At 52.2% G+C, this 14,332-nt stretch overlaps 1 protein-coding gene across 7 annotated transcripts in view; it reads left to right on the top strand.

Annotated features, from left to right (window-relative positions):
* Positions 1-1,132: 1,132 nt before the first annotated feature.
* Positions 1,133-14,332, top strand: part of PLEKHG4B (pleckstrin homology and RhoGEF domain containing G4B) — an 81,623-nt gene continuing 68,423 nt past the window's right edge. For 2 of the 7 annotated variants that reach the window (XM_032337883.1, XM_032337882.1), the window contains exons 1-3: positions 1,133-1,730; positions 2,038-2,098; positions 3,071-3,216. In XM_032337883.1, the coding sequence (XP_032193774.1) occupies positions 1,683-1,730; positions 2,038-2,098; positions 3,071-3,216 (255 nt within the window). In that variant the 5' untranslated portion in view covers positions 1,133-1,682. Of the gene's footprint in view, positions 1,731-1,987; positions 2,099-3,070; positions 3,217-14,332 lie in introns of those variants that run through there. The other 5 variants (XM_032337877.1, XM_032337876.1, XM_032337878.1 and 2 more) reach the window with 4 other exon arrangements.

Genomic DNA, 14,332 nt, shown 5'->3' with positions numbered 1-14,332 from the left:
GCTTCTCTCAAATCTCTCTGACTTTCCTGGGCTGCTTCTCATAACCTCTGTCACTCCCACCTCAACCCAGCCCATCATTCTCACTGAGACTGTGGCAGTTGCTTCCTGATGGGTCTCCCTGCCCAGACCAGCTGTGGGCTCCAAACTGCAGCCAGGGGGACATGTTTGGAATGTAAATCAGATAATGTCACTTCCTTCCTAAACTCTCTCCACAGTGCTTTCTCACGACACTCAGAATAAAACAAAGTTCATTGCCATGACCTACTTATCCCTGCTGCATTTTCAGTCCTGATTGCTCTGCATCTGCCCTTGTCACCATGCTCCCAGGTACAAAGCCTTCCTCGGGCACACCAGAACCATTCCCACCCCAGGGCAGGCCTTTGCACACATGAAGTAGCAAGCAGATCGCTTCCACACTCTCTTCTGGTCCCTGCATAGTCTTCTCTGTCAGGACCCCCTGCTTTATTGTGCTTTATTCTCTGTCCCTTGGTTTATTTGTCTCCCTCCATTGGAACGTCGGACCCCCAGGTGTCTGACCCACTGACCCAAAGCCGGTGACTCGTAAGTACTTCTGGAATAAATCAAGCCATTTCAGTCGTCCAAATTTTGGGGGAAACTTCTTAGAAAACACTTCTGACTCTATGGATACACAACAAAGAAGGACCCAGATTCTTAAAAACTTCAGCTGTCCCTGTGCAGGCTCTGCTTTCCCTCTGCACAAAGACTGTGGCAAGTGGGCTTCACCTGTAGGTCCCAAAATCTCCAGTAAGAGTGAGATTCCAGGGCTGCACCCTGACCAGCCATCAGGGGAACTGTTGGCTTCCCATGAGGTCAGCTCCTGGAGAAGCTGACCTCAGGGACAAAGTCGTCTCCTCTGGAGGTGTGCCAACTTTCCCAAGTTCTGTCCTGGCAGGTGCTTTGGGACCACACAGGTTTGTAAAGAATGGCTCCTTTCCTGGGGCACCATGGGCAGGACTCCCACAGGGAGAGTAGATGAGAGGGAGATGGGGCAGGGACTGATGGGAGGGCTCCGGGGACTGAAGGACAGCCAGGCTCCCAAGCACTGAGACAGGCCTGGAGGTTCCAAGAAGCCGAGCTGATGAGAGAGGCAGGGGACAATCAGAGGAATTCAAAAGAGCCAGCGTGATGGGTGAGGAGGCAACTCCTCTGTGCCTCCCTCAGCTTTAGTCCTCTGGGACCTGTGGCCAGGAGCCTTCCGGTTCCAGCGTGGCTTATTTCTCTGTACAACTGAAGCTCATCCCTAAATGAGCCCGTTTGTCCTGCATTGGGTGGGATGAACCAGTGCCCATGTTTCTGGTCAAGACCCCGTGCAGGGTGCGAGATCAGCGGGGCCTTCTGGGAGACCCTCCCACCCCCAACAAGGAGGCTCTCGGGCACCCGTCAGCCAAGGGGCTCACTTGGACGGAAGAGAGTCCGGATACTCGCCAGTGTAAACCAGGTACCAGTCTGTTCACACTGGGGGAAACCAGTGGCTGATGGTCTTCCGGAGCAGAAATCAGGATCTGATGGGTCTACACTGGCAGAAATCCGACGCAGCGCCCCAGCCTCTGGTCTGAGAACACAATCCCAGGTACCCAGGCTTCCTGAGAACAAAAGTAAAAGCAAAGGCCCCGCCACCACCGGCCTCGCTTCGGAGGGAGGAGCCCTGCGCCCCCGCCCCCATGACCGCCCAGGTGAGGGCACCTGCGCGCTGGGTGCGCCTGCGGGAGGTGAGAGCTGCGCCCCCTCCCCGCAGTCTTCCCAGACCCTCCGACCCCGGCCCAGTGGAGGGGGTCTGCCCTGCTGGGAGCGCTCTGCGGGGGGAGGGGGGACGGGGTCTGCCCTGCGGGGAACGCTCTGCGGGGGGAGGGGCCCTCCACGGAGGAGGGGCGTTTTCCGGGGCTGGAGGTCCGCCCCGCCGGGGAGGGTCCCGGGCCGCCTACGGGTCTCCCTCGCGCCTGGGGTCGGGCGGGGCGGGCGGGCGCCGGGAGCGGGGCGCGCGGGACAGTGGCCTTTATGGGAACGTTTTCCTCCAAGGTCGGACAAAGGCGGCGCCACCATGGCTCGCAGCGCGGCCGACAAAGTCTCCGGGACCGCGGTAGGGTCTGGCGGATGGGGCCGGGGGCCGGGGGGTGGGCACCGAGGTGGGGTCCGGCGGGTGGGGACCGGGGGGGGGCACCGAGGTGGGGTCCGGCGGGTGGGGACCGGGGGGGGGAGCACCGAGGTGGGGTCCGGCGGGTGGGGACCGGGAGGGGCACCGAGGTGGGGTCCGGCGGGTGGGGACGGGGGGGGGGCACCGAGGGGCCGCCGCGGCGCGGCGGGAGGCAGCTTGGGCTTTCCAGGCGCTTAGAGACCGTTTAGCAAACTCTGGCGTCCACTTCGGGAGTCCTCCGGAGGAAATGGGGTTTCCAGACCGATTTGCGTTGCTGGGGTCGGAAGGGAGTGAAGGGGGGGTTGTGCGGAACTCAAGCACTTGCGGAGGCTTCGCGCGGTTCTCGGGTTACTCATTAGCTGGGAAGCAGGAGGACGAACCCCGTCCCCCCGGCGCTCCCAAGACAAAGAACTTGTACTCGCGGTTCTCCACAAAGATGGACTTTTCTGTTGGAATCGCCTGATTTCAACCGGGGGCGTCGCCCGGGGAAGCGAGACCGTCCTTCCCGGTATGGAACAGGGGGCCAGACCCAGGGGCCCGGACGCGGCTTTGTGTCCCTGCGTGCGGAGTGCGCCAGCGCCGGGTTTGCCCCCGCTCTCCCCGGGAAGCAGGATTGCAGACGGTTCGGGGTGGTAATGACCCTCCACTCCTGTTGCCAACAGCGCTTCTACTTAAAAAGTGTAGCTGGTACTTTCAGGTGTCTAATTAAAAATTAAAACATATAATTAAGAAATTAAGTTAAATGTAGCTGAAACTCTGCGTAATGAGTAGCTTAGGAATCTGCTCCTTACATTAGCGGACCTTTAGGCAGGGCTGTGGGTGCTCAGAGGAGACTGGGCTTGGCAGGTCAGGAGAGATTTCCCAGGGGCCCTCCTGAGGTCGGCTTCCCGTTTCCCTGAACCTGCTTCGGATTCACAGGGTTTCCGAGTGAGGAGGACCTGAACCGTCACTCTTTGCTCTCAGTGAAAGCGCACTCGGGTTCTGAGGCGTTAAACAGCAGCACCAGGTTTCCGTTCCTGGCAGAGTCGTGTCTGCACTGGCCGTGCTGGGCGTCCGACACCCAGGTAGCAATACCACTCCTGACTCTGAGTTTTGATCTCACTATGCTCTGGGGGACAAGTGGGCGGTCCAGGTGGGCCTGGAGAGGACAGCCCTGAGCTTCCCAGTGGGCCGGTGGGACTAGGTCCCTGCTGACCTGTGACAAGCAGGACAGGCCTCCCCGTTTTATCCCCATCAGGCGGGCCTGGTCTGAAATGGCTTCTGTGGAACGTGGGCCTGTGTGTCTGTAATATCCTTGGGTGGTCTCCCGGGCGTACTGTATTCCTTGTGAAGCAGCCCAAAAATGACAGACTAAGGAAATAAAGCCGGCCCTGAATTTGTCCTGAGGCTCTCTGAGATGTGTGTTCAGTGGTTGTATCGTCTAAGCAAACACAGGAAACCCCAAAACCCCAGATCTCAGCATTTTTGGTGAGAATAATTTAAGCCCAGTTCACACACCAGCACCTCCCTCCTTCCAAACAGAGCTAATGTGCACGTTTTCTCTCTCTCTCTCTCTCTCTCTCTCTCTCGGTGTTTGAACTGAAAACCTGCTCGTTACGCATTGTGCAGCCAAGGGGCAGCCCTGAAGCAGTGGTTTCCTCTCCACACACCTGTGTCCTGAAGCAGTGAGCCCCTGTTCGGGATGTGCCCCCCTGCCCCGTGGGCTCTGGGCTTCCTCCCCTCCACTGTCCCTCCAGCCCTGTCAGGGCCCCCCACTCGGCAGGTGTGCTCCCTGATCAACCAGCAGAGAAGAGTGGCCCGGGGAGAGGGTTGGTCCAGCTGAAGAGCCCAGCACACTTCTGAGGGGGTAGGGAATGAAGAGGAGGAGGCTGGGGTGATGGCGGTGGGGGACAGACAGGTGGGCTGAGCGGGGGCAAGCCCTGTCCTACACACGTGGATCCCAGCGTGTCTTGAGAACCTGCGGTCCTGGGAGCAGAAGGCGTCCTGCCATTGCCACCCACCCTGCGGCGGGGGAAGGGGCTCTGGACCCTGACCTGGTGCCTGGAGAATGGGCCTGGGATCTTGGAGATCGGATGTGCAAACACCCACCCTCTCTCGCTGTCGCCCTTTGGGTTTGTAGTTCCCCCTCTCTGCGCTCCAGTCTGTTCCTCACCGGGGTTAGGGTCAGGGCAATGATGGCCCACCCACCTCAGAGCACCCTCTGGGTTCACTTTAAAGATGAAGTGTAGCTGCTTCTTGAGAGGTAATTCCCATCATTCCCAAATTGAAGGCTTCTTCTGTCCCGAGAACTGGGGTGCTTTTCCTGGTGTTTCTAGGCACCCCAGTTCAAGCCTGGGCCCAAGTCCTCAGCTCTCAGAGACTATCTGACCTTAAAGAATTTTCCCCAGTATGGAGAAAATCAGATTCTGCAAAAGATACTTTATGGCAGATTTCTCTTATGGGACATTTCTAAGACCTGAGACAGGGATTAAAATTTAATACGTACAGCAGTTTGGGACATGTATTAATTTTAAGTTGTTCAGGTCAGCAAGGTAGCAAGTATGTGCACCTCCCCCAAAGAAATATCACCTGTCTGCGGCTCACAGACCCAGAGAACCCCCGCCCTGGTAGGCATTGCCCTTGGAAAGCTCCCCCGGTCATCCTGTCTGTACCCGGTCCACAGCCACACACACACCACCCCCACCCCGAGCCCCTTTCCTGCTTGGCCTTGCCTTCGGAGGGCTTCCGTGAGTCTGAGCTGACCTCTTCGTGTGCCTGGTCTTTGTGGACTATCTCCCCCGACAGTAATGGCTTTCCTTTTTCTCCCTGGTACTCTGGTGCTATCATACTGCATCACACAAAGTAGGTGCTCAACAAGGACTTGTCACGTGCTGGTCACCCTCCTCCTCTTCTAAAGCCCACTTTTCCTCCCCTGCCCAACCCCAACCGTCTGTGGGCCTCACAGATGTCCTGCGTGTCCTGTGGGATGCCCGTGTACTGCTTCCCACCTGACCCAAGCTAACATCACCGCCTGCGGCTTGTAAGAATAAAAACGACATCCTCTGAAAGAAGCAGCTGGATTACAGCTGAGTCTGGGAAACCTTGTTTGTATAAGGAAACCGTCCAAGCAGGTCTGAAACGGCTGTAGAGGGAAGCTTCATATGACCCCAGGTGAGGTGCTGCATGTGCTCTTTGTGTGCTTTGGGGTGGGGACGACAGTGCACAGAGTAGAAGAGAAGAAACGCCTGAAGTCATTGTCAGTGGATGGAAAGGACAGGCAGAAGGAAGGCGCGTCCCTTCACTGTCAAGTGGAGGAATCATGGTTTGGTGGGCGGCTCTGACCCAGACCGTGCATTTGCCTGCGGAGTGGAGGGCATAGAATGACTCTGGGATCCCTTCGGCTCTTTCTCTTGCCAGGATGAGACATAGGGCAGTGTGGCACCGTGGCCAAGGGCTCTGTGGTTGGGGAGGCATGCTGCGCAGCCCGGGCCCCAACCCTGGTTTCCCCACTGACTGAGTGGGCAGACGAGCCCCTCCACCATGCCCTCTTTAGGGTGGGGATGATAATAGTATTATCATGTTCTTAAAACAGTGTCTAGTATGGGCACCTGGGTGGCTCACTCGCTGAAGCGTCTGCCTTCGGCTCAGGTCATGATCTCAGGGTCCTGGGATGGAGCCCCACATCAGGCTCCCTGCTCAACAGGGAGTCTGCTTCCCCCTCTGCCTCTGCCCCTCCCCCCACACACCCCACTCGTACGCTTGCTCTCTCTCAAGTAAACAAAGTCTTAAAAAAAAGTTTCTGGTATATAGTAAGGGCTCAATAAATGTTAGCTATCATTCTGTGATTCAATGACAGGAAGAAAGATTTTCCTACAAGTAAGAGATAAAAAGGATTGAGTTTTAGGGTTTTTTTCTAATCATTTAAGGAAAAACATCCAATAAAGTTATCTTCAGGGTATTTTGGCACTCAAAGACATCACCGGGAAGAGAAATTACAATTATAATATGTACCAGTACAATTGTGGATTTTCTTTTATTTCTTTTCAAAGATTTATTTATTTATTTGACAGACAGAGATCACAAGTAGGCAGAGAGGCAGACAGAGAGAGAGGGGGAAGCAGGCTCCCCGCTGAGCAGAGAGCCGGATCCCAGGACCCTGAGATCATGACCTGAGCTGAAGGCAGAGGCCTTAACCCATTGAGCCACCCAGGCAACCCCTGTGGCTTTTCTTAAAGAAACTTCTTTTCTTAAAGAACTCAACTTGAGTTCAAGGATCCCATAGCTTTCCTTATGGATTATTCAGAGATGAAAGAAAATGTCATTGGGATTCAGCCACACTGGGTAACAGAGTGAGCCTTTAGTTCTCACACTAATACTTGTGTGTCTAAAGACTGTGATCTCCTGAGATCCCGACCCAGAGGATCTCAGTGACCAGTGATATGGGGAGAATGTAACCTCCTCTCAAAGCACAATGTTTAAGTAGGAAAGCGTATGGAAGAGTTGGTAGGGCTAGGGCAACAGGAATGAATGAGGAAATCAGATACTAGCACAGTTTCTGAAAAGTTCTGGAACTAACTTTTAAGATTTATTCTCTTTTTTGGAGAGAGAAAGAACACAAGAGCACAAGCAGAGGGAGGGACAGAGGGAGAGAATCTCCAGCAGACTCCACCTGGGGCATGGAGCCCGACACGGGACTCGGCTCCAACCCACAACCCCAAGACCATGACCAAAAGTCAATGCTCAACCATCTGTGCCGCCCAGGTGCCCCTGTAACTAATTTTTTAAAATAATATTCTGAGGTGAAATCCACAATCAGTAAACAGCTTCAGAGCAAACAATGAAGTGGCGTTTCCCAATGTTGCAGAAACAATGTTGCTATATATTCTGGATATCAGATACATGATTTGCAGATATTTTGTTCCATCTGTTGGTTGTCCTTTTACTTTCTTTCTAGTGTCCTTTGATGCACAAAATTTTTATTTTTGATGAAGTCAAACATATATTTTTTCTTCTGTTGCTCATGCTCATATCTAAGTTCAGATCTAAGAAATCACTGCCATCTGCAAGCTCATGAAGATTTAACTCTGTGTTTTCTACTAGGAGTTTTATTATTTTAGTGCTTTAGCTCATTGATCCATTGTAGTTCATTTTTGTGTATGGTGTGAGATAGGGAGCAAACTTTATTTTTTTGTATGGGGATATCCACTTTTTCCAACACCATTTGTTGAAGAAATCATTTTTTCCTTATTGACTAGTCTTGGAACCTAGGTTGGAAGCCAATTGGCTGTGGTTGTATAGGTTTATTTCCAGATCTTCAGTCCTTGTCTGTTGGTCTGTATGTCTGTCTTTCTACCAGAATCACACTGTTTCGATTACTGTAGCTTTGTAGTGGGTCTTGAAATCAGGGAGTTTGAGCCCTCCGACTTTGTTCTTGTTCCGGATTACTCTGGCTGCCCATGGCCCCCTGCGATTTCATATGAGGGTTGTCTCTTCCATTTCAGGGAGGGGGGAGGCCATGATAATTTGGGGAGAGATTGCACTGAATTCGTAGATGGTTTTAGAATAGTATTGACATATTTTTAATATTAGGTCTTCCAATCTGTAAACCTAAGATGTTTTTCCCCTTATTAACGTGTCTTTAATTTGTCCCAGCACTGTTTTGTAGTTTTCAGTGTTCAAGTCTTTCACTCCCTTGGTTAAATGAATCCTAACACTCAACCACTGTTTTTCAACGTAGTACTAAAAGTCTTAGCCACAGCACTCAGAGAACATAAAGAAATAAAAGTCTTCCAAACTGGTAAGGAATATGAGAAACTCTCATTATTTGCTCACTTGATATTATACATAGAAACTCTAAAGACTCCACCAAAAAATGACTATAGCCGACTTTACTGAATTCAGTAAAGTCACAGGACACGAAAGCAAGGTACAGAAATCTGTTGCATTTCTATACACTAATACTGAAGCAGCAAAAAGTGAAATTAAGAAAACAATTCCATTTACAGTTGCACCAAAATTAATAAAATACCTAGGAATAAAGTTAACCAAAGAGGTAAAAGACCTGTACTCTGGAAACTATAAAACACGGATGAAAGGAATTGAAGACAACAGGAAAAAATGGAAAGACATCCTATGCTCATGGATCAGAAAAACAAATACTGTGCAATGTCTGTACTAGCCAAAACAATCTACAGATTGAATGCAATCCCTATCGAAACATGAACAGCATTTTTCACAGAACTAGAACAATCAGCCCTAAATTTGTATGGAATCACAAAGACCCTGAATAGCCAAGGCAACGTTGAAAAAAGAAAAACAAATCTGGAGATATCACAATTCTGGATTTCAAGCTATATTACAAAGTTGTAATAATTAAAGCTGAATAGTACTGGCATAAAAACAGACACATAGGTCAGTGGAATGGAACGGAAAACCCAGAGATAAGCCCACAATTATATGGTCAACTAATCTTCAACAAAGGAGGAATGAATACACAATGGAAAAAAGACAGTTTCTTCAACAACTGGCGTTGGGAGAACCAGATGGCAGTGGGCAGAAGAATCAACAGGACCACCTTCTGTCACCACACACAAACAGAAACTCAAAATGGATTAAAGTCTACATGTGAGACCTGAAACCATAGAAGTCCTAGAAGAGAGCACAGGCAGTAATGTCTCTGACATTGGCCTTAGCAACATTATTCTAGATCTGTCTCCTGAGGCAAGGGAAACAAAGCCAAAAATAAACTATTGGAATTACCTCAAAATAAGAAGTTTCTGCACAGAGAAAGAAATAGCAAAACTGAAAGGCAAGCAACTGAATGGAAGAAGATACTTGCAAATGTTATATCCAATAAAGGATTAGTATCCAAAATATAGAAAGAACTTATACAACTCAACACCCAAAAACAAAACAAAAAAACAAGTACTCTGATGACAGTGGGATGAACAGATATTTCTCTGAAGAAGACATCCAGATGCCAACAGACACATGAACAGATGCTCAGTATCACTCCTCATCAGGGAAATGCAGATCAAAACCACAGTGAGATGCCACCTCACACTTGTCAGAATGGCTAAAATCAATAACACAAGAAACAAGTGTTGGCAAGGATGCAGAGAAAGAGGAACCCTCTTGCACTATTGGTAGGAATGCAAACTGGTGTGGTCACTGTGGAAAACCATATGGAGGTTCCTCTAAAAATCAAAAACAGAGCTAACCTGGGGCACCCGGGTGGCTCAGTCATTAAGCATCTGCCTTCAGCTCAGGTCATGATCCCAGGGTCCCGGGATGGAGCCCCACATCAAGCTGTCTGCTGGGCAGGACACCTGCTTCTCCCTCTCCCACACCCCTGCTTGTATTCCCTCTCTCTGTGTGTCTCTCTCTGTTGAAAAAACAAATTAAATCTTTTAAAAAAAATTTTTAAATGAAATAAGAATAGAGCTACCCTACAGTCCAGTAAGTGCAGTATTTGGTATTTACCTCCCCAAAATGAAAACATTGATTCAAAGGGATACATGCACCCCAGTGTTTGTTGCCCCATCGTTTACAGTCGCCAGACTGTGGGAGCAGCCCACGCGTCCATCCGCTACAGAAGAGGAGGTATCTGTGGGGAGTAGTATTCGGCCGTAGAGAAGAATGCAGTCCTGCATTTACAATGACATGGAGGGAGCTAGAGAGAATAATGCTAAGTGGAATAAGTCAATCAGAGAAAGACAAAAACCAGGTGATCTCACTCGTGTGGAATTTAAGGAACAAAACAAATGAGCAAAGGAAAAAAGAGCAAAGGAAGACACTCAGCTGGAGAGAACAAAGTGATGGTTACCAGAGGGGCGGTGGGTGCAGAGGTGAGGCAAGCAGGGACTAGGGACTGAAGAACACACATCGTGAAGAAAAATAATAGTAAAATGAAACGAAAACAATGTATCCGAGGTACTTTATTTCTTTGGAATGCTATTATGTTATTTTTAATTATGTTACTATTTGTTTCCTTTTGGGATTGCTCATAGCTAAGATACAGAAACGCAACTGCTTTTTATCTGCTGCTCTTGTGCCCTGCAACATTGCTGAACCCGTTTATTAGCTCTAGGTAGCTTTTTCATTGATAAATAGAGATCATTTTACTTCTTTATTCCTAATTTGCATTCCTTTAATTTCTTTTTCTTGCCTAACTGCTCTGGCTAGAACTTCCAGGGCAGTGTCGTATAGCAGTGGGGAAGGGGATATCCTTGCCTTGATTTTGATCTTAAGGGAAAAGTTTTTAGTCTTTCATCATTGCGTCTGAGTTTAGCTATGGGTTTTTATAAGTGCCTTTGATCGTGTTGAGAAAGGTCCTCTCGAATCTCCGTTTTCTGGATGTTTTGGTCATGAAAGTGTATTGTCCAGTGTTTTTTCTGTATCATTTGAGATAATCATGGGCCTTTTCCTTTGTTTTATTAATGTGGTGTTGTATAATGATTAATTGTTGAACCACCCTTGCATTCCTGCGATGAATTCCGCTTGGTCATGGTGAATTATCCTTTGAATACTGCCATGAGATTTGGTTTCTGAAGATTTTTTTTGAGGTTTTAGAATGAGTTTTATAACTGCTTTCAAACGTCCTTATACTGTGTAAGAATACATTTTAAGAACATAAGTTTTGAAATGAAAGGAAACAGTTTGTATCAAAGGCAAAAATACAAATTAGTAGGGAATCAGAAATTTAAAGCTAATTTTTACGACTTCAGAATGTAACAGGCCAGAGAACGGTCAGTAGAAGGTCTGTGTGAGGTTAACCCACGTACGATGTTGCCGTGCTGCCGACGCTAGAGCCCGCCTGTCAGTGTCCATCACACTGTGCTTGCTGGCTGTATACTTATGCACCCAAGAGGTGCTGTCTTCCCCTCCTGTAATGTCGTTCCCCCTCAGCATTACGGTTTTCTTGTCTTACAGCCTGTGCCGGGCTGGCAGCCAGGACACCAATCTTTTTACCTGTCACAGTGCCTAGAACACAGTAGGTTCTCGGTGAGTGCTCTTTGGTGCTTGGTGTGGAAGGCCAGTGGGTGCCTCTGTGCACAGCTTCTAACGAGAAGGAGCATACCTCCTCTAGGGAGGAGACAGCAGAAACAAGGGATCGATTCATCAGCACCGCTGGCTGGCCCTATCATATTGTCCAGTTGGAACACTTTGAGGGAGAAAAGAGAGGTAATGCCAGGACCACAGGTGAAAACTCCATTGTCTGGGAAGCCCTGGACAGGATCACCAGCCAAACGTGGCCATCACTGCCTCCTGGAAACCGTAGTTTAGACAACAGGGTTAGGTCTCCACTGGGAATGGAGGAGACAGGGTGCTCTGATTCCCACTGGGGGGACTTTCGAGCCAGACTGGGTGGGCATGCTACACAGTGCCCTGTGGAGCCCAGCAGGGCCACGGAGCGCCAACCCACTTTCTAGGGCTTTGCCTGGTCCAGGCGCCTGTGCACTGAGCTGGGCCTTAACCACGGGGCGTCACAGCGCTTGTCAGTGGGTTCCCAGTGCTCCTCCTTCCCTCGTTCCGCATTTGTGCTTTGTGCTCCAAGGGCTCCCTTCGTCTGGATTCCCAGGAGTCGGTGAGCCGCCCGCTGGGCCCATCTGAGTGTGGTGTGGGCTCCAGCCTCCTCCTCAGACCCAAGATCCACTAGTGTCTTGTCTAGTGCACCTTTCTCGGCCACTCTCTTGGGCTCACGCTGGAAACCACAGGGACCTGCTCACATCATGCAGAGCTGTACACGCTGGCCTGCCTGTGCCTCGGGCCACTGTGCTTTGTGGACCAGCTCAGCCGGGACTTTCTGAGGCCGGAGACTGTGAAAAGCACAATGAGGCACTCCAAGCATATTTGTCACAGCTTTCTCGTTAGAATAACTCTTTTGTTGTTCTTATCATGTACACAGAGTTTGCATTTTCCCCTAAAATACCTTAAATTGTGCTTAACCAAACTGCCTTCCTGCACTCCAGCACAGCCCCATCAGTGTCCCTCCAGAGCCTTTCCTGCCAGAGCCCCTGCAAACCTGAAGGTCCTGCCCTCAGCCTCCCATGCACCCCCACCGTCACCTAACGGAGGCTGGCACGAAATGTGCCTTCCCAGACTTGCACAGCTCAAGTTAGGGGGTTCCCTGGTGGTGTATCAGGCTATTAAATGCAGAAAAGTATAACAAGAACTAGAAATGATTGCTTTTACGTGTTCTAAGCACTTAACCAGGGGGAGACATTCATAACCTCTCCCCAGCCCCCCGACACAGAGACGCTGGGGGCCACCCTCTGTCACAGGCCTTGACTGCGGGCCCCGAAGCACACATGGAATAATGCTATTCCTGAGCAAAACCGTGGGCAGTTAGCTGGAACCTGAGTGTTGAATCAAAAAATGCTGGTGTCAGCGGACCCTTCACCCAGAAACATAGCTGTGCCAGAGCCGGGGTCTGTGCGTCTCGGGGACAGCACGCAGGGAAGGGGGCTGCCTCGGCCCACCCTCACACCCCTCGGCTGCTTTGCAGGGCTTCCTTCCTCGAGGGAGGGGTCAGCAGACAGTAGGCCTAGAGGCTTTGAAGGACCATCCGGTTTCAGTCGATACTTTCGTGGCACGAAAGCTGCCACAGGCAACTCAGAGAACGGGCGTGGTTGTGGTCCAGTGAAACTTTATTTATGGCACTGAAACGTGAGTTTCATTTAATTCCGCATATCTGACCCAGAGCTCCTCTTCTGTGTTTTTCTCCAACCCCTGGGGTCATGGTTTGTGGTCACCTGGTACCGCGTGGAGACCAGGAGGGACAGAGGAGCTGGGGCGACACCAGAGGGACCGCACGACGCCGGCATGCCCGCACACCGCCAGGTGAAACCCAGGGGGTTCCGTCTTGGTGCTTTGAGGCTGAAGAGGCAGCTTGTCCCAGGAACATGCAGTGGAAGATCCTGGGTGTGTCTGGTAGAGGGAGAGCCACCAGAAGATAAAACCCCATCAGCTCTAGGCCGGTTCTGAGCTCAGACCCCCACCGATTGGCCAGAACGGCTGGTGACGCGAGCGCACGGGCTGGGGGGTTGTGCCTGTCGCAGGGGTCACGCAGGCACACGCAGCGTAGACCGTGCGGTGCCGTCTCCGTCACCACCACTGTGACCGCAGTCACCACCGCGGTGGCTGTTGTGGCCTCAGGGGCACAGGGCAGGCAGCGATGTCCGGGCCCTCCTGAGAAACGGCCCGGCCGCGTTCAGCCCCAGCCGCCGGGGGCCACGACGGCCCAGGTCCTGAGGCAAACTCGGTCTCCTCCCGTCGAGAGGAAGGCGCCTTGATGTTCGTGTTGTCTCTGCCGCTCTGGGAGGATTGGGTTTAGACACACTGGAGAAGTTATGTTTTCGCACAGGGTTGGTTTTCTTGTGATTGTTTCTCGTGAGGCCCCAGACAGAACATCAGGAACACAGCGGGAGAATGAGGTCCTGCCCGAAGGGAAGACGGTCCCGCGGACCGAGCGACTGGCGCTCCTGAGGTGGGCGCGTTCCCGCCCGAGGGCTGAAGGGCCTGGGCGCGAGCGGCCGCCTGCGGGGGGAAGGAGCCCCGCAGGCCCTGCGGACACGCGCTTGCCGTGGGCCCGGGTCCCCTCCTGGGGTCCCTCCGCGCCGTCCTCACAGCCCCTGAGAGCCCCTCCCGCGTGAGGCCTGAGGAGACGGTGGCCCGAGGAGCGGGAGGCCTGGGCCCGCCTGGCGAGCGCAGCCGCCCCTGCTGGGCGCTCAGAGGGCAGTGGCAGGAGGGAGGCTCTGGCTCTCCCCTCAGAGCCTTTCACGGCGCACCTGCCAGTTCCCAGCCAGCAGGTTCTGGCACACGCCGCGTTAGCCTGGGCAGCTGGGACGGGCAGGAAGAGCCCAGAATCCGTTTTGAAAGGACGTGCGTGGAGCGTCCGCTGCCCGGGAAGGTCTGGCTTCCGGGGGGCGTCCGCGGGGGCGGAAAGGAGGGAAAGCGGCCTCCGTCCCCTCCTAAGTCGGGGAAGCTGTGCCGGCAGCGACCCCAGCGGGGCTCTGAGCCCCGAGCTCCAGCGGAGCCGTCCCCGCGCGCCGCCTGCGGGGACGGGGCCGGGCCGGTGCTCCGCGCCCTTCAGGGATTTCCACTGCCACGAGCGCTCGCACCCGCAGGCCCCTGGGGCGCGAACGGCAGCTTCAGAACAGAAGTCGGGAACCTGTGCACTTCACGGTTCTTCGGTACCTC

Source organism: Mustela erminea, chromosome 3 (genome assembly GCF_009829155.1).
Source record: "Mustela erminea isolate mMusErm1 chromosome 3, mMusErm1.Pri, whole genome shotgun sequence".
Taxonomy (NCBI): domain Eukaryota; kingdom Metazoa; phylum Chordata; class Mammalia; order Carnivora; family Mustelidae; genus Mustela; species Mustela erminea.
Note: the sequence above shows the minus strand (reverse complement) of the source record. Positions and strands in the feature narration are given on the sequence as shown.